Consider the following 21,916-nt stretch of genomic DNA (forward strand, 5'->3'; position numbering starts at 1 on the left):
CCAAGGTATGACGTACGAGTTGTACACGTTTTCAAATTAACAATTTTGTAGCAATTTTAATTTTTAAAATCATTCAACTATATCACCCATTTATATTTTTTATGTAGTAACAAGTTTATAATTTGTTTGCTATTATTATAAAATCTCGTAAGAGTGAAAAATACAAATAAATAACATGATCTTTATTATTAGTTAAAATGTATTAAAAAAATGGAAATGAAAAATTAGAATAGTGATATTAAAAGGGAGATCTATTTGATTTAACTACTAAAAAAAATCATAATTTCTTTTTTTTTGAATTTCTTAGAAAATATTTATAAATTTTGTTATGAAATTTTTTTTACAAAAAATTACTAATTTTTTTTGTAAAATAATTTTATAAAACAATTTTTATAATAAATTTTATAAGAAATACTTATAAATTTTATAATTTTGTAAAAAATAATTATTAATAAAGGAATTATCTGTCAATTAAATTTTTTAGACAAAAAGGTAGAAAAAAAGTATTTTCTTGCAAATTTTTTAACAAATTTACAAAAAAAATATCATGTTAGTATGAGAATTTCTAGTAGTGTTTATTATTTTCAATACATTTTTACCAATGGAAGTATTTTTTTTAAAATAAAAAAAATATGTTAGCACTTTCCAAAAATAATGTCCTCTGTTTGCGCATTAAAATGCACAGTAATTTTTTTGTTTCTTTGGAAATAATTCCATGCCATTGCAAAAACTTTGGACAGTTGAGGAAGAGTTACAAAATATCTTCTTTTATATCATGCCTTTCTTCATTCCATTATGTATAAATTGTGAAAAAAAAAATGATATTGTAATTGGTAATTTTTCTTTAAAAGTTACGTAATAAAAATATCAAGGAAATAATCAATACACAATAATATTGGTTAAATAGTTAAACTAAAATAGTTAAGTAACATTAACTAATAAATGGATTTAGAGTGGCCAATTCAGCTGCCAATGCATTTGTCATCCTATGCTTTATTTTAAGGAGGAAAAAACTCATTCAATGTAACTGAATCTCTAGTGTTAGAGTCAGAGGTTATGAAAGTTTCAAAGCTTTGGATCATAAAAATAAAAAAAAACAAAAACTTTGTTAAACATATATTTTTGTCAACAAATAAATAAATAATTAAAATGAATCTTATGATTGTCTTCCATTAAACTTAAGAAAATATTAACACTAATATAGCTAAGTAAACACGATAGAAAGTAACTAAATTAAGATCTCATTGCAGTAGAGTTTAAATAAGGCAGCGTAATAAATTATTAACGTTCATGAAGTTGAACCCTTTTCACACAATATTTACGAAAGGTGAAGCTTGAATGATTTACAATTATTCGGATTGCACAAAAAGAAATAATTCAGAATTATTTAAACTTACAAATAATCGGTAATAAAATGATAACAACCATTTCTCTAACTGCTAATGAGAGCAGATAATCATACTGACTTTTACGAGAGAAAATAACTTTATTTTTTCAAATAATATTAACAATTAACTCTCTACCATAAAGAATTTCAATGACATGAAGAGACAAAGCTTTGCTTCCTACAAATCATTAGGTTTTGTTAAGAGACTGCATAAGATTGGATTGAAATGGGATAGAAAAGAAAAGAAAAGAAAAAATGAATTTGTTTGAATTGAAAAAAGAAAATAAAAATGAATGAAAAATTGTAATTTATTTCATTGTAATATACAATTATATAATGTTGCATATAAATTTAAATTAAAAGATAAATACTTATAAAGTAATTAATGTATAAAATAAAAATAATATTAAAAACTATTTAATTTTGAAATTGAATATATATAAATAATAAATAATCAACTATAAACGATGGTAATTTTTTTTTCTCACAGGTAAAAATGTAATACAAGAAATTCTACAATATATAATTAGATTTACACATTAATTTTAAACATATAAAAAATAATACCACGGCAAGAATTTAATAAAGTAAATTTTAACAAGGCACACAAAGTTAGTTAATTATGTTCATTACAATAACCAAAATAAAATAATAAATTACACAAACAAAATAATAATAATAACAATGCAATAAAAACAAAATCACTCAATATTTTCCATCATAGTTAAACACGTTTTTTTGAAATTTTCCATCAATTTTTTGATAAACACGTTTCACACCATAACATGCATGCAAGGACGTTCCATACCTTGTTGCAGTCTATGAATACCACTTCATATTTAGTTTAACATATTATCATTCATAAAAGATGAAGTTGTTGTCCTTGACCCCCACATCTTCATCTACGCCCCCAGGATTTTCTTCATCACGGTCACAGTTTATATCGACTAAAGTTGTCTTATTTAGGAATTTTTACCACTCTAAACGCATATCAGTTTTTACCATTAGATGATCATAAAGAAGAAGCATGTCGTTCCTCTTGCATTTTCACATATGTTGAAGGAGATGGTGTCACCAATAAATGGGAATATTATGTTTCATGGCTCGTATTACTAAGAAATCATCTTGTAGGACCTGTGCATAGTTACTATCCCGAGAACTTAGAATAAGATTGTAAATGTAATGCAATAATCTATCTTCGACATTCGTCGTACCAAAATTCCTACACATTGTATGTGAAGGCCCGATTTGATCATTTCAGCCAAAGCGACATCCATCCTTGACATAGTTAACTCTTCAAGGATGTTGGTAAGATCAAATCCCTACCTCTCATATTTCAAGTTGGTCACATTAACCCAATTATTAGGTTTAATTCTAATTTTCTACTGCAAAACCTCAATCACTAACTCTTTTGTGCCAAGGAGTTTAAGATTTTCATTTTCCATGTACCTAGCTCGAAAGATACACAAAAGAGTAAATGACTGAGGTGTTTGTAGAAAAAGAATATAATCAAACTTGATTATTGGATCAATGTCTAGAACTTGAAAAATGAGGGACAAAAGTTTGATGTGACAGACATCCCCGGAGAGCTTAACTATGGCCGGGATATCAGCTGAAATTATGACATTGGGACCTCATGAACATCCTTGTAGGAATGCCAATAATCCCACGTCGTGCTAGATGATGTCTTCATGATATGAAAACATAATATTCCCATTAATTGACCACACCATACCATTTAACATACGCCAAAATACAAGTACAATAACCTATCCCTACCTTATGGTCTTCTAATAACTTAGTATTTTCTTGCATACCACTTCATGTGTGTTTAGAGAGTGGAACTACCCTACGGTAGTTATATCTCCTAAATTAGAGATGTCTCAAAAAATTAAATGTGACCAACGTGAACTATGTTTGGCAGGGGTATCCATGGCGAACAACATATCCCTAATAAAGAAAAATCTGAAAGCGGAAATGAAGATTCAATAACAACCATCTCCTTTTTCTCAAGATGCTAATATATTAAATCATATATAGATCGATATCTAAGGAATGGAGAAGGTATGTCAATTAGGTTTAAACACCTTATCCCAAAATCTTCATCATGGTATAAAACATATCTATCAAAGCATTAATGGAGCCAAAGATAAGGTTCAAGAACTTAAAAATTTGATGCACTTTTTTCCTTGCGATATTTGTAATAAACATAATTAATTTTCATGTCTTATTAAATTAGTTGTTGGTATGTTAAATACATTGTCATAATATTACTTTATTTTTCATATGTTTAAATTTAATATGATAATGCAAGTCTCATTTTTTATTTTAAAAGTTTTTTATTACACTTTTTTCCTTTTTAAATTTGCATGTGAGAAAAAAATTTGAACATTATTTGCAATTAATTTTTTATAAATATTCAATTTAAAAAATAAATAATTTTATAATATTATTTCGATTTCATAAATTAATTACTTCATATTAAAATTCAACCAATAGTATTTTTGTAATTGTATATATTACACAAATACTTTTTTTGTCACAACACTCTCTCCCTCCCTCCTTTTGAAAAATTTCCGTTTCCACTGTCTTTCCTTTTTTTTTTATTACCTCCACCCCAACCCAAACACAAAGGATTACAGTGCCTTGTTTGATCAAACAAGGGTACAAATACCCTAGTTAGCGGGTCAAAAGTCCACAAAATGTTCCAGAAAATTTTATCTAAACCTTTACTAGTTCTAAATTCTAACGCTGTTGGGGATAACAGGGATAGAGCAGTTGGCCGCATGAGTGGCTCCAAGGGTTCTTTCAGATAGGGTAAGGAAGAATAGATACCCTCATACTATTTTACATCTCGGGAAAGAGAAATAAATATAAATAGTATAAATAGTATAAGGTCAAGAGAAAAAAAGAAATAAAAAGTGTCAAACAGGTATTTGTATTTAGGTCTCAACAAAATGTTAACCCTTCCCAGTATAATATTATGAAGTCATTGGCCAATGGAGAAGAAGTTATTTTTTTCAGAGTAAGCACCACATTTTTTGTACATGGTTCTTATTACTAATTTAAATTTATTTGAAATTATAAGTTACTAACCACGAGTGTTAATCTGGTTGGATCATTTTAGACAAGGTTTATTGCCATCGGCAGACACCAATAATCCTTTCAATAATTCTTTAGTCAATGAGGGCTTCCTTTCCGTATTTGTTTACCGTATAATATTGATATATAACATATGATGATAGCCTATATTAATTCATTACACTGTCCTGAACTTTTCCAAATTTCTTTGTCAAATAGTCTACAGTACGTCATGAATTATTTTTGCGGAAAATTTTTTCAAAAAAGTTCTTGACTTCATGTTGATAATCAAGATGCGCCCACAATACAAAAATCGTGGCAACGCTTCTTAGGTACCATATGCACACAGCAAGATGTTTTAGCTGTTGGGGGGAGTGGGATGGTTCTGTTTCAGAGCTCCCACATTAGGAGTGGTCTCCCTACAAGAGACATCTATGCTATTAGTGAAATAATTCTCGAAGGGGGAAATGTTCATAAACTATTGAGCTAGGGTACTTACTAAAGGTTTAAACCTCTTGCAAAAGTTCTCTATTATCACCTCGAAAGCCAAGACCCAAGAGGCACATTGCTTTCCACTTTCATGTCTTTTACAGCTTCTCAATGCAATGTATGGGTTTTATCAGGGGGGATTTGATCAATTTAGATGAGAGCAGCATAACCCATATAAAACATGATCCTACTAAAATTATCATAACTATTCTTGTTATGCCAGACACACTGCAATAGTGGTCTCTACATAAATAAAAAGATTACTGGCCGTATCAAACTTATATATGTTACTAACATTTCTAACCAGATACACCAGTAAATATTTCAACTAACAAGAGTTACCATTATATGAAATCAAGCAAAGAGTGAAAGCCAGTCACTAATGCCATGTTTGGATAAGCATCAATTGATCTGGAATTCACATCAAATAACAAAATGACGCAGAAGCTAATACTACTACTAGCTGCTTCTATTTTGACAGGAATCGAATGCTGTCAAATGAGAAACCAAAGATACATGAAAGGATTCACACATTTGAAACATGACAGCCTAACTTCAAGTTCCTAAATCCCCTAACCAACATAAACTCACAAAACTCGAGTATCCTCACGGAACAAGATCAAAAAAACAAAAATACCCAAAGCCAGCATCAACAATCCCGTCTTTCTTTCCGCTTAAAAGGAACACAAATAGATAAATAAATGAAAGAAAAACAAGTTCATTGAAATTTTGTTGAGCTACAATATTGAATACAAGATAGAGTATCTTAACGGAAAGACAAGCAGCATGTATTAGAGTTCAGAATCAAGTGAACAAACACTTAGAAGATTAGGATGACAAAATGCATTTACAACAGAACAGATGGTAGATCTGTTGAAGCCTCTAAGTTAAATCAATCACCCCCTCCAAACAAATTCAAATCCACTAAACCGGAGGCTTCTCACATCATAACCACCATTTCTCTATATCAAATCAAAACCTTGTTCCTGAAATACCAATCATGATTGATTAGTTCCCACCAAAACCTGTTTCCTACACTTGCAAAATTCAACCCCCACTTTTACATCTAACTGACCACATTGTAACGGATTAACGAACTCTATAGTGAGAGAGGAAATAAGAATATGAGTGGGAGGAATTGAAAAAAGAAAGGGCACACCTACGTCTGTTTGGAGTAGGAGGAAGAGGAGGGAACGCGCTTGTTACGGAACATCATGTAACCGACGGGTAACACCACTCCGATCATCATAACGGCGGCGCCGATCAAGTATCTGAGTGGGCTTGGTGACTCCACCTCTACCAAGCTCCTAATCTGCATCGCAACGTTACGATCCCAATCCGATTCAAACTTCACAACCCCAATTAATTAATAATTAACTAATTAATAAAGATTTACATCTACTTACAGGCATCTCTACCAAACGCAAAATCTTCACACTCGCTGTTCTGTCGTTTGCTCCACTGTCAATCCACAACCTTCTCGTCTGTAACGGAATAAATGAACCATCAATTTTATTTTACACGCGCTCTTTCCGTATATTATTATTAACAAACCTCGATACATACGGATTCGGATCCGAATACATCACGTATACAAATTTTGTATTGGGCCTTACTTTCCCAAACCCAAATGTATAGCATCATGATTTGTGCAGCCCATTAAGAACTTGGGCTACAGTGGCGGGGTTTCAGCCCAAGATTATGTTACACTTTACCATTTTCTTCTCCATCTCCAATTCATTTCGAAATACATTTTTTCTTTTTCAATTTTGAAAAGTTCATTTTGATGTAATAACCTTTTACTGCTCGAAAATGTAATTGCTAGTCAAATACGTATCTAATTTGTCCCTAAAAGTGAAGTAACATCTTCATTTTTAAACTTCAATGCTTAATTACTTCATCTTCAAAAATATAAATGTTTTTCCTCAAAATCTGTGTACAAGTTTTACATAAAGTGATATAGAATACATTCCATATAGAATTTTGACAAATAATATGCAAACAAAAATAAGTATAAATAAAGAGGAGAAAAAGAAAAGAGTGTTTATGCATTCCCGAGTTTTTCAAAAATTATCAAAAAAATTTTTGACTTTTATCCCGCTCACCAACCTCCACTTTTAAGGCTGTTTCTATGATAAGATGGATTTGGGAGATAGTCTGAAGATGGATTTAAAGGAGATAAATATGTATGTTTTTTTGAGTAGATTTAAAAAGTAAAGTGAATGAATTTGAAGATAAATTTTATGAAAGTTAGTTAATGATTTGATTGATATAATAGATTAAATAAAAGTTATAATAGATAAAATTTAAAATTTACTAAAATACCCTTCATAATAAAAATTTAATAAAATTACAATTTATTGAATTAAAAAAAATTAAAATTTAAAAATATTTTAATTTATTTTTATATATATATACATATATATATATATAAATTAATAATAATAACTACATATATTATTAGTTTTTAACAATATTATAATTATTATTAATTATTATATACTTTTATTAATTAATAATAATAATAATCATTTTATATATATATATATTATTAGTTATTATATATTAATATATTAATTATTATATTTTAAATAATATTTTTAATTATTAATGATTATTATATATTACTGATTATATATATTATTTATTATTATAATTTATTATATATATATATATATATATATATATATATGTATTATGATGATATAATATGAGGATAAAAAAGTAAAAATTGATGTATCGGTCCAAATCCTTGCATTTGCGAGAAGATTTATTTATGAAGTATTTTCTTGAATCCGTCTGTGCTTTTCCATTCTTATTTAGTGATACGAACACGATTTTATAAACAATATATCTCTTCTAATTGGTCCGAATAGTACAATCCGCAAAAACGAACACTGCCTAAAACAAAAGATACCAAATTTCAAAATTCGGAAATTATCTAACTGGATTTTGAGACTCGGTTAAAAGTATTATCGAATTTCGAAATCTGATAAAAAAATATCATATTTAAAAATCCCATATATATAATTATAAAATTTCAATAAATATATATATAATTTTTTTGTTTTTTTAATTTTATTTTTATATGTATACGTATAGTTGAAATTCAATATATATAATTATGAAATTTCAAATATATATATATTAGCGTACATACAGACGTTATCGCGTCTATGTATACTTATCTTAGTAAATAATAATAGTGTAATGTTATTAAGTTAATATATAAAATAAATTTATATTTATTAAAAATGAAGTAAAAATGTTAAAAATAAAGTCAAATAAATAGAAAAATTAATTTTTGATGAATAAAAAAAAGAAAAAAATTTAGAAAATAGGTAAAAATAACCATTAATTTTAAAAATTTTAATAAATAATTATATTGTAAAGGATATATATTATAAAATGTGGACAAAATAGAGGCAATACTCTTTATATATTGTTATAGATATTTGAAATCTAGTGTATATATCATTTTTTTTGTTTTTTAATTTTATTTTTATATGTATTAAAAATAAATAAAATTCAAAAATAATTAAATAAAACTATAAATTAACTATAATTAAAAAATAATTAAACATTAAATATAAAAAAATAAGTAAAAAGAAAAAAAGGTAATATATATATATATATATATATATATATTTATATTCTTTTTTCTAAAATTTTTCTTTAGTTTAGTTCTTGATTTTTATTATTGTTAATTTTATTTTTTCGAGTCTTTAATTGTATTTAATTTTTCTAATATATTAGATATGAATTAAATTTAAAAAATATAATTATTTTTTTTATTCTGTTTTAATTTTATGTAAATGTTAATTTTTTTAATTCTAACTGTTATTTTCTTTAGTTTATTTATTTATTATTTTTTTAACGTAATATCTTTTATTTATTTTTTTATATTTTTAAATTTGTTTATTTTTTTTTAATATATATTTAAAATAATGTATATATATATATATATATATATATATATATATATATATATAAGATAAATAATTAAATATGTTAAGACCATTATATTTTATTAGTCAATTTGTTAAAGTAATTTGATTAATTATATCCGGGGCTAAAACCATACAGTTGTCATGAAAATATTAATAGGATAGATGCCAACAATATTCTAATTTGTAATTTGATGAATGAGACAAATTAAGAATATTAACTTTTGAAAAATAGTAATCCACAAAGCTTACACAAAAAGGTTATGGTTCATTTGACATCACACTTATTCCTTTCTCTTATTCTCCATCACGAGAGAGAATCAAGAGGAAAAAATCAGGGTGCTCTGTAGTGGGTAGATCAAATACCAAAATTATGATCTAGTGTTCCCGATGCTCAATTCAAGAACGCTTCCGCATCTAATTCTTTGGGGTATTGAAAATTGCTTAATAATGCTGAAAGTTTATTGCTCTATTATGTTTTCATAAACCAAAAATTGGTGTCAGAGCACATGTTCTTGAGGATCTTAAGTTTGTTCTTGAGGTTCTAAATTTGCTTCATAAAAAGCATTTGTATGAATTGGATTTGAAATTGTCAACGATTCTTCCTCGAAGATGAAGTCTCTAACCGTAGTCTTCCCTCCAAAAGTCTTCCATGAGCATGTTGCTCATATGAGTATTTTAAGTTTTGAGGAATCTTTGGTTTAGTGAGAGTTAGTCATTTTTGTGTTTTATGTTTTATGTTCATTTTTATGTTTGCATACATTGTCTTTTGGACACATTTGGTTCAATAAATATATGGTTTATATTCAGAAACTACACTCTATATATTAAGGTTATTATATTAATCTTATAATTGAAATAAAGTAAGGACTAGTTGAGAATAAACATGTACAGTTCACCTTCATGTAATATTTCATGCTACATCTCTCATGATGAGTCCATGTTGATGATCATTTGGTTATGTCAGCATTAGTGGTCATTGCTAGGTTTATTTGCAATTAATGCAATATTTTGGTTCTATATAGGAATGTAATCAATGAACGTGATCTTTTGAATATACTCAAGGTATATAATGATATTTTTGAGCTCATAAAGTCTAACACATAAATAAATATTATATATATATATATATATATATATTCTTAATTTGATGAAGGGGACAAATTAGAAATATTGACTCTTGGAAGATAGTAAACGACAGAGGTTACATAAAGGGTTATGGTCCCCATCTGAGAGCATGTACAATTTCTGTTTTGTTTCTCATAAGAGAGAAAGAAAAAAACTTAGGGTGCTCTAAAGTTGGTAGACCAAATACCAAAATTACCATTTGTTCCCAATGGCTAATCTAGGTCCACTTCCGCATTTAGTTCTTTAGGGTATTGAGAGAGCTTAATAATGTTGAAGGGTTTATTGCTCTTTTATGTTTTCATAAACCAACACTCATTATTTTGTAAATTTTCTTGAAGATGTTTTAAGGAGTGATTTGTATATCTTATTTAGTTACATAGGTATTTTTTGTAATTGAATAATTTAAGATTATAGTAAAAATTCAAACTCAAGTTACCCATATTAACTCTATGTAGATTTGAAAAGAATCAAACTAGTATAAAAATTCCTATGTACCCATAAATTTTATTTTTTTCTTCTTATCTTAAATCTTTATTATTTTTTAACCTCATTAACTACTACATTAAAATTCTCTATCATCAACAATTTTAAGCAAAATTTTCATTAAAAATCTCATATAGTACTTGTGTATACAAATCAATACGTAAAAACAAATGAGTTTTTAATACCTAAAAAATTTATGCAAACCCATTATAGTATTCATTATGACATTACCATTTTATATAAAATCGTATATTATTGTTCATTCATGACTTTTATTTTCTTTTATTTATAATTCTTTTTATTTTAATATGGTTTGTTATAATTATTCTTCAAAAACTTTAAAACGATGAGTTTGAGTCTTTATTCTTATATATTGTTTTACTTTTTCATTTTTAATCAATATAAAATTTACGTTTACAATTAGATTCTTAATGACATGTACGTATACAACTCATCTCCATCCATGATAATCGAAAAATCGGATCATTCTTATACAAATTCTCGTACCTCCAACTTAAAATCTTAATTTTTTTTGTATGTTACTTTTCTTATTTTTAAACGGTATAAAACTTAGACTGCTACTTAAATATTCAACGCAGTAACAGATACAATTTAGCAGAAATGAACAAGATATACTTTTTCCTAGAATAGTTGCTATATATATACATGCACCAGTTGTGATTTGGTTGAAAGAAAAAGGTGAGATGATATAAGTAATTTGTTCCACCCGATTGGTTTATTGAGATGGAAGCAGGGCGAGGATTGAAAGTTTTGCCCCAGATGAGTATAATTTGTAGCATCAGATCTATACATGCATGCGTCAAATCATGGCGAATTCCTTAGTCTGGTTGAATAATGCATGGGGCCTCTTCTGCTTTTTTGTTATGTCAGAAATGGAAAGTGGGGATGTCTTGATATGATGAGGTTGAAGTTTGTGGAGGGATGCGAGTGTGTATGGTTGGTTATGAGTAACCTTCAAATTTTGGTATGAGATATGTGTCGTCGACATGTAACTGTTCCCATTACATAGACACACTCACATGATCAATTATGTATCTGCCTAACTCCTCTCTTCTGCAACACTCACCAACACCTCTATATATCTCACTCCAGGTTACTCTTGCCTCACTGCAATCATTTTTAATGCCATACGTAGCTACTTTCAGGGATGCGTCATGTTAAAAGATTAAGACCACACTTTTTATTATCATGTATATACCTCAAAATTTAGTAGTAAAAGAGAACAACGATTTATATTCTTGGATGGGTATTCATCAAAGTTCCACATCGAGTAATATAAAGAAAAAAGTAGTAGAAAAATATTATAAAAGTAAAGCGCTAAATAGTTGTGTGTCATTTTTACAATTTTTGCCAAAAAAATTACACTATGAAAGATTTACAATTTTGGTCCATAAAAAATTATAAAAAGATTTACAGGAAAATTGCACTTGCCTGTGTATTATTATTTTTAGTGCGTGATTTCTCGACAATTTCCAACTTAAGGTTTTAATATATTAGATTTCTGGATATTTTTACCTACATATTTCATCCTAGTAACTTTTATTTAACCCATGTTATTGAATTATTAAGAGAATGTATAACACTGTGATTTAGATTCATGTTAAGAAAATCAGTGTACATCTTAGAATGGTTTTTGCCTTATAGAGTGGAGTGAAAACTCATAAATTGAGTTAAATTAGATGACAATTTTTTTATTTAAATTTATATTTATCATTCTTGATCCGATTTATTTGAGAATTAATTTATTTTATAAAATAATTATTATATTGTAAGAAAATAGACAAATATTTTTGTCATAAAAATGTGTATATTTATTTATAATTATATTAAGATAATTAGAATTAACTATATTAATATAATTAAAATTAAAAGCATATATTTTATTTAGAATTAGACTCGTCAATCGGTTTTAGAGAAAATTATCTAAACATTTGCAGCTAGCATGCAGCTAACATGGTACTCTTATCTATTTCTAGAAAGTGCCTTTTCTTATCTCCATTTCTTCGTGATTTAGCCATTGCAACATATATATTGATCATAGCCCCTCTAATCATCGAATGGATGCTTCACATGAATATAAAACAATTGATGGTGGTGGTAGGTAGGGAATCCAAGATGAAGTTTTACATTTTAGATAAAAATGAAAAAGTTAAATATAGATGAAAATCCACAAACTGATCATCGTTGAAGACTTTTTAATTGAAAGTAGTGTTAATAACTTATGTGAATTGAGCTTAAGTCTCATTGATGTTGTATTTTCTCAATGAATTTTTTTTTTCTCTTACGAACTCAAAGGAAATGTACCAATGCGGTACTGACCCTTAAGGGAGATTATTGAGAATTCACATTTGAATCTCATTCATATAAGAAGGAAAACCCATAAATTTATTGTCTTATAAGATTTTTGAGATTATTGAGAATTCACATCGGTTTGGACTATTACTAAGAAACAATATCCATTAGAAGCTCTCTAGAGGATCATAGGCTCAAAATCTCTAGTTTACTTTACGCTCTTTATATTTTATTTTTTTTATCTCTCGTTTACTTTATCCTCTTTATATTTTATTTTTCTTAGGTACATTATTTGTAACTTATTGAAGTTTAATTGTTAGAGAAATTTATAATTTAATTTTATTGTGAATATGTAATTACCTTGGGTAAAACTAAACTCAAATCACTTAAATAGAATCTCATAGTTATAAGGAAACATCTTATTATAAAAATAGTTAGTCTAGATTTTCAACAAACACTACTCACATTAATACATAAAACGTTAATATGAAAATGAAAAATCTTACACAACCAAGAGAGTAGAAAGAGATAACATAGTACAAAATGAAAGAAGTATAATCTTTGAAGGAGAGATTAATCTAAAAATTATTACATATATGGTCCGGGGTGGACCACCTATCCATAGACTTCATCTTAAAAAGATTTCTGGAAAGAGCTTTTTCTCTCATTTATAGTCTTACATGTGCATGTGGAAAATTAAATATCTGGTACAATTCAAAAAATGGGCAGTGACCTAATTTATAAATGTCTTTTTCTTTATTTTGTACACTGCTCCCTTACCTTAATAATAATGGAAAGGAATACTTTTAGAGTGAAAAATAAATGTGGGAATAATCTAAAAATAGAAATGTGGACATATGATATGATATTAATATTGAAAGTAATTTCATCTGCTGCGTAGTCTATGGCAAAGGTTACTGTGAAGCCCCACCCACCGCCGTCTAGTCTAAGGTCCATGGAGTGTCATCATATTCATAGACTCTGCTCCTGCGCTGCAACCACTTTATTCCTATTTTCAACGACACATCTTAATATTCCTTCCATCACGAAATCTTATGTAACCATACTTTAAAATAATAATAATAATAATAATAATAATAATAATATTACCAATCAAAATGTGTCTCTCATCGACAACAGGGTTGTGCATGGCTCTCCTACGAACCAATGCCCGGTTATTCGGGAATATGTCTTGTTAAATTTATAGTATGCTTTGTTTTTGAGCTTCGTGAATACCGGTTTGTCCCCGATTATTTAATCAACTTCAACCTGAATTCATGCTGGTACAAAGCACAAGACTCGGATTAGTGTTCATGTAATCTATTCAGACTCAACTTGGTCGCAAAAGCTTGGTCAAAACTCAAAAGCTGCTGTTAAGGTTGCAACCTCTGTAAAGCGGGTGGTTATTTTTTTAAATTACTTTAACAAATCGGATTATTATATATTCCGGGTTCAGGCTTTTGAAGTTTCGGAGGGACTTAATTGGGTTTTCTTTTTCGTTTCGTGTCTTCCAAAGTTTGAAGTTTGCTAGAATGTTTGTTGTGGTCTTTAATGTATTTTGGTTGATCAATATTCAGTGAGGGGTTTGGAACATCAGGCACGGTCTGCAAAGGATGTTGGAAGTACTTATCTGCTGCTGTTGTGCACAAACACTGAAACTCTGAAACAGCGGTCGTTTCCATAAGCAAGTTCTTTCAAATCACACCAAACTTTTACCTTTACCTTTTTCAGCTCTCAGGGAACCCGAATATACGTGTGTCAATCACAAGTTCGAACTAACCTTCTTTTATGTGCTTTTTGGGTCGTGTGTTAGTTAGTTATCTGCGAATATAATCCAAGTTCTTGAGTTGGTCATTCAGAATCTAAAGGTAGATTGATAAAAAAAAAAGGTAGAAACTAGAATGGATGGTGGTTACTTTCCACCTTGCAAAATTGGTTCATGGCATGGGTTAGAATTAGAGGATGTGCAAGAAAATGATGAACTCAAACTGGTCCCATCGTTACCCTCCATACCTCAGCCACCTACCCCACATGAGCCTATGGAGTTCTTATCCAGGTCTTGGAGTCTCTCTGCTGCAGAAATTTCAAAGGCTCTTCTGGAAAAACAGAAGCACACATTCCATGACCAGAATCAACCCACCTTGCCAGAAGCTTTTTCCGCACCTCAATTAGTAGTAAGTCATATTTCTTCACATGCATCATGCTATGCACATTTTGCATTAATTCTTGATGAATCTCATAATCTCACAAAACTCTGAAAGATAATTGCTTAACAAAAAATTATGTTTTCAAAAGTACCTACTGGTCTCTAATTACAAGTTCACATACATACACCGAGAACATGTGGATCAATCAGTGGAAGAGAATTTTGTCGCTCCTAACAATTTATTGGATTGTGGTTTGGCCTAAGCTCTACAAGCTCTAATTTTTTCTGCTCTTACTTTTGCAGACAGGTAAGATCATAGCTTCTCCTAGAAAGATGGGAACCATAGGAAAATGGTTTCATCAGAGACATCATGGGAACACTAGTGTTGCTGTAAAGAAGAAAGATCGGGCACGGTTAGAAAATGCACGTTTGCATTCTGCTGTGTCCATTGCTGGGTTAGCTTCGGCCTTGGCTGCTGTTGCTGCAGCAGAAAACACTAATGGCTCTCACTCAAAGTTGAACCTTGCTCTGGCTTCAGCCACACAACTCATGGCATCACATTGCATTGAAATGGCTGAACAAGCTGGAGCTGAACATGATCATGTGGCTTCTACTGTAAAATCTGCTGTTGATATTCAAACCCCTGGTGATCTTATGACTCTTACAGCTGCAGCTGCAACAGGTATTTGCTAAAACTTATTTTGAAAAAGTACTTTTCTTTTTAAATTTTATCAGCCTTATGAGAAATTTTAGTGAGAAATCTGAGTCTTCCAGTGTTTATCAAACGGTTCTGATCTTTGAATATGTGAAAATATGGACAGTCTCTGAATCACCCCCAACATTGGGGGTGTTCATCTTTGTTCTTAACAATTTTGGAAAGTGATTTTTAAGACCAGCTTTTTTTTTCAGCTTTGAGAGGAGAAGCAGCTCTGAGAGCAAGAATGCCAAACGAAGCAAAGAGGAATGCATCTATAAGTCCCTATGATAGAGTACTTCTACCACAACCTCAATGGTTTCATGCTTTTGATGGTCAAATGTGTGATCATCATCTTCCTTGTGAGGGAGATTTGTTGCAGCTCTCACGGAAAGGTGATAACAACAAAGACACTCTCCATTATAGTCAAGTTCTGATTCTAAAGAGCAAAAAGTTCAAACATACATGACCAATAAATAATAGGAATTTTGCTTACCACTATTTTTAAGCCTGCATTGATTAACTTTTTCAGGTGTGTTACGATGGAAGCGTGTTTCTGTCTACATCAACAAGAAATGTCAGGTATACCAAATCAAAATTCGAACTTAAATATTCATGTGATGAAGTTTTCGGACACAATACTGTACTGATAATAAAGACGGGATTTTTAATTCTTTTACTCAGGTCAAAATCAAGATCAAGAGCAAGCACGTTGGAGGAGCCTTCTCCAAAAAGAATAAATGTAAGCATTGGTTAAAAACTCTGGCATGTGCATACCCACCACCTTAATCCAAACATCTATTGGCATTGCTAAACTTCTTTACTTTTTGTATTCTATTTGGACATAAAAATTCTATTTTTTACGCAGTTGTCTCTGTTTTTGAAGTTAGGTAGTCTAACTTTGATTGCATAAATTATTATATAGGTGTGGTTTATGGAATGTGTGACAAAGATGGGGCGTGGCCTTACAGAAAAGAAAGGAGAAACTCAGAAGAGTTCTACTTTGGCCTCAAAACTGCACAAGGTCTTCTAGAGTTTAAGTGTGACGGTAAACTCCACAAGAAAAAATGGGTTGATGGGATTGGGTGTCTGCTTCGTCGAGTTAACTCTGTTGAGACAACAAAACTTTCTTTAGATCTTTTAAGTATTAACAGCGACACGTGACTAGTTTGAATTGTATTGTATCACTCTCCGGTGAAAGAGAAAATTTTAAGTGTTGAAAAATAATTGAGAAGACATTTTTTTTTAAATCAAAAGTAATGCATGAATTCACCTAAGTTTTGAAGACACGTAGAGCGGTAAAGAAAAGGATTGGAAGGGCATTTCAAAAAGATATTAGTAGAAACCAAGGTTGTAAAATAATTTCTTTGATGTGTAATCGTAATATGTATGGGCGAAAGAAGAAAAACCTTAAAGGGGAACTTAATTCGAAACTCAAGAAATAATCATTAGTTTAGATGCAGAGCATTATCGTTCAAGAGTTTGCATAATTGCTTAAATGGTAATGTTATTTGTTCAAGTCGTGACTTAATGTTTTAGGTGGGAAAACTATCATATTAATTCTTTCTTTTTTAAAATGTTTATTAATAAGGTTTAGAAGATGTTTTAGTATGAACAATGAGTCTTATCACTTAAGCACTTAAGTGATAACGGACATAAAGTGTCACTAAAGAAATAAAGTCTTAACTTAAGCAATGCAGAGGTCATTATTTTTTTTCTATTTATAAATGTCGTTCAATTAATCAATAAAAGCAACATTAGAGTAATTTTTTATATATGTTTTAGATATGTACATGCTGATAAAAAAAAATAAAGATATTTACATGTAATAATGTTTAATGATGTAATTGTTTAAAATTGAAATTTACATTTTAAATATGTGAATGAAATGAGTTAAGTACTTAACATAATATGTTCCATGTTTTCTAGTATTAAATGCATAAAGTAATAGAAAATACATTTACTTCACCACTAGTTTAAATAATAAAATTAAGATAGATATTAGATGGTGGAAAGTCAAGTGAGATTTTTACACCACTTTTACTCAATAAATTCAAAATATTAATAAGATACTTTGAACGTAAATAATAAAATTATTTCAAAGTATAATATGTGTTATTATTATAAACATTATATATATATATATATGTACGTATATTATTTAAATAATTGTATATTAAATAATTAAATTATATAAAGCCTTAAACATATAATAATTATAAATAAGAATAAGAATAAAAATATATAACTTTGATTACCGCATAATGGTTGCAAATGAAAGCTGTTTTCTTCCCTTTAACGTTAGCATGTCGTGAGAAAGCATTCAGTCATTACAAATGACGATCAGGGTAACCAAGCCCAGCAAGTTGCAGAATTCATTTCACAGAATTAGCAAAGCTACAAGGACCCAAAGAATCAAGTTCAATCTTCTTCTTAAGCTCATATTTTACAACTAAAGAGGGAAATTGATTGAATTTTCCAAGTGATTGAATAGAAATACAAAAGCACCCCATTTTGGTGCGCACCATATTTTGGTGATTTGCTGTTTTCTTTAAAATACAACAGTCTTCTTTTCTTCATAAGGTAACACTCGAAGTTCACAATAAGATCTGATAGCCTTGGAAAGGCATTGCTTCTCTAGGTTTTCTGATTTCTGCACAAAGCTCTGCAAGTTATCTCTATGGGAAACCCTCTCAACCTGCAATTAAATTAAACCATTTTACCCACAGATAAATAGTATCGACCGTACTTGAGGCTGCGCATTAAATATATGTTGAACTATACTTGTGCGCAGTTAAAGCATGCTTGATTTACAGTCTGGCAGATGACACAGAAAAATAGATACAGTGAAAAGTAAGACTCAGATGTATCTGGGAAATTTGGCCTGCCCATAAAGTAACTGAAACAGGAACCTAAAGAATTTCATGCCGCTAGCATTCTTCTGCGGCGGTATCAATTTCTATTTTATCCAAGGGAGGGGTGCTAATGAATCTTAGCACAGCAAATGTAATCTACAGCATTGTAATAGTTATAAAAACTTATCAATATTGGGACAGATTTCAACCATTGATGCAATATCTTCCCACCATTAGTTCCGTTTTTTAACTGCATTGAAATTGGAATAACTAACCACAAATTGGACCCTTCAAAAGTGGGGGTGCCCTGGTTGCTATTATTTTAGAACACAAGAAAACAACAGAAATGTCGATTAAAATCTAAGGAAATTCACCCTCAAAAAACACAAATCTTGCATGGTAACTGGAGTTAGCCTCGCAATTTGATCACCTTATTAATGTCACATATACCATGCTAATTGCACCTACGATTTTGTCCATTCTATGTTATTGTCTCATCTAACTCTAGGAGGCTCCAGACTGGGGTCTCATGGACGATGGATCTGAATTTCAGAAAGCAGATGCAGAAATATTGTAACTGTGTAATGATAAGTCTCCAGCACAAAGTGTAACAAAAAAAAAAACACCATAAATAAATGGCTCTAAACGTGATAATGTTGTTTATTGTCACAAATAGTCAATTCAGATCAACATTAGTGTTCAAATATTATTGTAAAGGAAGCAATCAAATGTGAACTGTAGCGAAACAAGTATGAAAGATTGTATGTTCACCATTTGTTCAATTATAGGTCCAGCATCAAGTTCTTCAGTTACAAAGTGACTTGTTGCACCAATTAATTTAACACCTGCCTCAAAGGCCTGCCAAAATACTCTAGCCTATTAAACATGTATACAAATGAAGAAAAAAATAGAAAGAGCATAACTCATGGTTAAAAGTGGTAACAGTTTAACCTATAAAAGTGCAGGTAAACCAACCTGTTTAGATGGTCTGCCACCTTTGAACGATGGCAACAGGCCATGGTGAATGTTAATTACATCGTTCCCGTAGCTCCTTAAAAAGTTTCCAGACAATATCTTTGCATATAAATCAATGCTGTAAGTATTAATAGTTCAATACTATCAAATATGAACATTGGTTTACTATCCAAGATAATATAAACTACTCTCAGATTTCATAACAAGCATACGCAGAGAAGAGCCAGTTCTTCCCAGAAGAACCCAAATTTCAAGAATAAGCCCAATCATTAAAATCTCTATCAAATAATAGAAATATAATAGATACACTGAGAACATGAATTGTGTACAATATGTACCTGCATATATCTCGCAAGTACTAAAAAATCAGTATTCTGAACCAGCTGCAACATCTCCCCTTCTCTTTTATTTTCATTCGTTGTGCATAAATAATGATAAGGAATATCATGCCTTTCAAGAAAACGAATCACATGGGTGTTTGAACCTCTATAATGGTTACTGGTGATTGCATCAGGGAAGAAAATAAATAAATAAAAATATAAGACAGAGAAAGAAATATAAATCAATATAGTGGTGAAATTACTGAAATTTCACCTTATTACACAAGTAATATCTACTGGAAATCTTCCGTCCTGCCATCCATGTAATAAGTCAACAAGGCAGTGGTCCTACAGAAAAATAACAATATTCACTATTGTATAGATCTCTTTTGAAAACTAAAGGGGAAAAAGATAACAAGAGTGATAATGCCCACCTGCTTTGATGCCAGAACTGCTATCTTATATTTAGGATCCAGGGCTGGCACTCTTACAACAGATCTTACTGCATTGAATGTTTGTGAAAGCTTTAGGAAGTCCTCCTCCATTTGCACACGTGGCCATTTAACAGGATCAAAAACAAAATCACTGCAATAATTAACACAAGTTATTGAAGCTGCAATCATTGTATTGTTTCCATATACCCATTTCCTTCCCGCCATCCCTCTAAAACCATAGTTCCGATGCTTCTTCACATGCACTGGGTTATGGAGCTCAAACACACAAACTGGACATCAGTACATGATAAACCATACATACATGGTATTAATATTTGTTAAGAACTGTCCCTAAGGAGAAGGCTACGAAATTCCTTCATATAAGTGTTAGCACTTAGCAAGATAGAGAGATTCCTTTTATCCTAAAAGCTTAAAGATAGAAATAATATTGGCAAGGATAAACCTTAGATGCTTTTAGTGTTGTTCTCCAACCAAAATTGGCATTGCGTCCTATTAACCATTGCTTTCATCTAAAATTGTCAAGGTTTACTGAATTTGATTAGAGACAATGACTATTGAAGTATATTTAAGTTTTGTTTTATCAGTGACCCAATGAATCAATGCATGCAAATCATAGTCAACTCACAGGACAACATGGGTTATACTTTTCTTTGGTTTTATACAGGTATGCTCCTTCAAAGGCAAAATCTTATTCGATATACGGTTAGACATCAAATATGAAGACATGTATAAGAAAGGATTCGAACACTGTTATGTGTGTGTTAAAAGCATCATGCAAATTAGAGAAGAAGTGTACCTTCTCGAGTAGAAGACCTGTTTATTTTCCGGAACAAAAACATCAGCAGCGAGAATGTTTCCCCCTCTAGAAGCAATACATTCCGATAGTTTGGCAACAATTCCAACCGCATCCTATTCACAAAAACCAATTTCAATTTCCCTTCGAATGATAACACAGTCAAAAATTCACATACCAAAGCATAACCTAAAAAACCATAGAAGGTTGGTTACAGGGCAATGAAAGATGTGGATTCCATGGGTGAGGGAGGAAGGGGGATCCAAAGATTTGAAGGAGATATTTCTGTTCCTGCACATTTTGGCCAATCCCATAACGCGAGGGAATCTTCGGGCCATTGGCTACCCTCTGTCTGAATCGCTAACTCGAGAATCAAGCATCAACCACCAACTTTCCACATCTTCAACCAACACCGCACTCTCTCAATCCACCACTAACCTTTCGCTTGTCGTCTCATATGTTCGTTTAAACGACATGCCGTTTCGTCGTTTTTTTACGCGGTCTGCAAATCGGAAGAATCTTTTGAATATATAATTTATAACCATATATAATACAACTATTCTTCGATGTGCACAATTTACCAATTAGTTACTATTCTATTCTTAATCATAATTAAATGATGTAATGCGGGAAGTGAAATATTGAGTTTATTTATAAAAAATAAAATAAAATAATTGATGAAATAATGCATCTTCTTGTGTTAGTGACTATATAATGATTTTATGTTGATAATATTTCTAGCACCAAGTAACACACACCTTAATTTAGTGTTTGACTTTTCTTATATTATTGTGATATGGTATTGTGAGGTATAGTTAATTTCTTGCTCTAAAGAAGATGGGTGTACTTG

At 30.2% G+C, this 21,916-nt stretch overlaps 3 protein-coding genes across 8 annotated transcripts; 1 reads left to right on the forward strand and 2 right to left on the reverse strand.

Annotated features, from left to right (window-relative positions):
- Positions 1 to 5,651: 5,651 nt before the first annotated feature.
- LOC114179030 lies at positions 5,652 to 6,517 on the reverse strand. 4 transcript variants are annotated; one of them, XR_003603420.1, is made up of 3 exons: positions 6,364 to 6,517; positions 6,121 to 6,269; positions 5,652 to 5,943 (listed from the first exon to the last, which is right to left on the reverse strand). XR_003603420.1 is itself a non-coding variant. In XM_028065219.1 (2 exons), exons 1-2 carry the CDS (start codon positions 6,273 to 6,275, stop codon positions 5,925 to 5,927), a joined length of 174 nt encoding a protein of 57 aa, XP_027921020.1. In that variant the 3' UTR covers positions 5,652 to 5,924. The 4 variants fall into 4 exon arrangements, 2 of the variants coding, with proteins under 2 accessions (XP_027921020.1, XP_027921021.1); XR_003603421.1 differs by having other exon boundaries at positions 6,117 to 6,269; XM_028065219.1 differs by lacking the exon at positions 6,364 to 6,517 and having other exon boundaries at positions 6,121 to 6,275.
- A 7,463-nt stretch (positions 6,518 to 13,980) lies between these two features.
- LOC114177287 (VAN3-binding protein-like) lies at positions 13,981 to 16,953 on the forward strand. 2 transcript variants are annotated; one of them, XM_028062566.1, is made up of 6 exons: positions 13,981 to 15,002; positions 15,278 to 15,656; positions 15,884 to 16,063; positions 16,201 to 16,250; positions 16,327 to 16,410; positions 16,594 to 16,953. In XM_028062566.1, exons 1-6 carry the CDS (start codon positions 14,730 to 14,732, stop codon positions 16,699 to 16,701), a joined length of 1,074 nt encoding a protein of 357 aa, XP_027918367.1. In that variant the 5' UTR covers positions 13,981 to 14,729; the 3' UTR covers positions 16,702 to 16,953. The 2 variants fall into 2 exon arrangements, with proteins under 2 accessions (XP_027918367.1, XP_027918366.1); XM_028062565.1 differs by having other exon boundaries at positions 13,983 to 15,002; positions 16,353 to 16,410.
- A 983-nt stretch (positions 16,954 to 17,936) lies between these two features.
- On the reverse strand, positions 17,937 to 21,569 carry LOC114175659 (formyltetrahydrofolate deformylase 1, mitochondrial-like). Of its 2 annotated transcripts, XM_028060433.1 has the most exons (8): positions 21,282 to 21,566; positions 21,070 to 21,182; positions 20,253 to 20,403; positions 20,093 to 20,166; positions 19,837 to 19,996; positions 19,499 to 19,597; positions 19,295 to 19,381; positions 17,937 to 18,366 (listed from the first exon to the last, which is right to left on the reverse strand). In XM_028060433.1, exons 1-8 carry the CDS (start codon positions 21,402 to 21,404, stop codon positions 18,220 to 18,222), a joined length of 954 nt encoding a protein of 317 aa, XP_027916234.1. In that variant the 5' UTR covers positions 21,405 to 21,566; the 3' UTR covers positions 17,937 to 18,219. The 2 variants fall into 2 exon arrangements, with proteins under 2 accessions (XP_027916234.1, XP_027916235.1); XM_028060434.1 differs by lacking the exon at positions 19,295 to 19,381 and having other exon boundaries at positions 21,282 to 21,569.
- Between the last annotated feature and the right edge of the window lie 347 nt (positions 21,570 to 21,916).

The sequence above is a fragment of the Vigna unguiculata genome, chromosome 3 (assembly GCF_004118075.2).
Source record: "Vigna unguiculata cultivar IT97K-499-35 chromosome 3, ASM411807v1, whole genome shotgun sequence".
Lineage (NCBI taxonomy): Eukaryota > Viridiplantae > Streptophyta > Magnoliopsida > Fabales > Fabaceae > Vigna > Vigna unguiculata.

What these genes read in the sequence shown, in the direction of transcription:
- LOC114179030 (XM_028065219.1), bottom strand. Translation starts at nt 6,275, where the DNA reads ATGCAGATTAGGAGCTTGGTAGAGGTGGAGTCACCAAGCCCACTCAGA.
- LOC114177287 (XM_028062565.1), top strand. Translation starts at nt 14,730, where the DNA reads ATGGATGGTGGTTACTTTCCACCTTGCAAAATTGGTTCATGGCATGGG. An exon ending in ACATCAACAAGAAATGTCAG is followed by an intron (nt 16,251 to 16,352) that starts GTATACCAAATC and finishes TCTTTTACTCAG; the next exon opens with GTCAAAATCAAGATCAAGAG. An exon ending in CTTCTCCAAAAAGAATAAAT is followed by an intron (nt 16,411 to 16,593) that starts GTAAGCATTGGT and finishes ATTATTATATAG; the next exon opens with GTGTGGTTTATGGAATGTGT.
- LOC114175659 (XM_028060433.1), bottom strand. Translation starts at nt 21,404, where the DNA reads ATGGCCCGAAGATTCCCTCGCGTTATGGGATTGGCCAAAATGTGCAGG. An exon ending in CAGGTCTTCTACTCGAGAAG is followed by an intron (nt 20,404 to 21,069) that starts GTACACTTCTTC and finishes TAATTATTGCAG; the next exon opens with TGATTTTGTTTTTGATCCTG. An exon ending in GTGGCAGACCATCTAAACAG is followed by an intron (nt 19,382 to 19,498) that starts GTTGGTTTACCT and finishes GTATTTTGGCAG; the next exon opens with GCCTTTGAGGCAGGTGTTAA.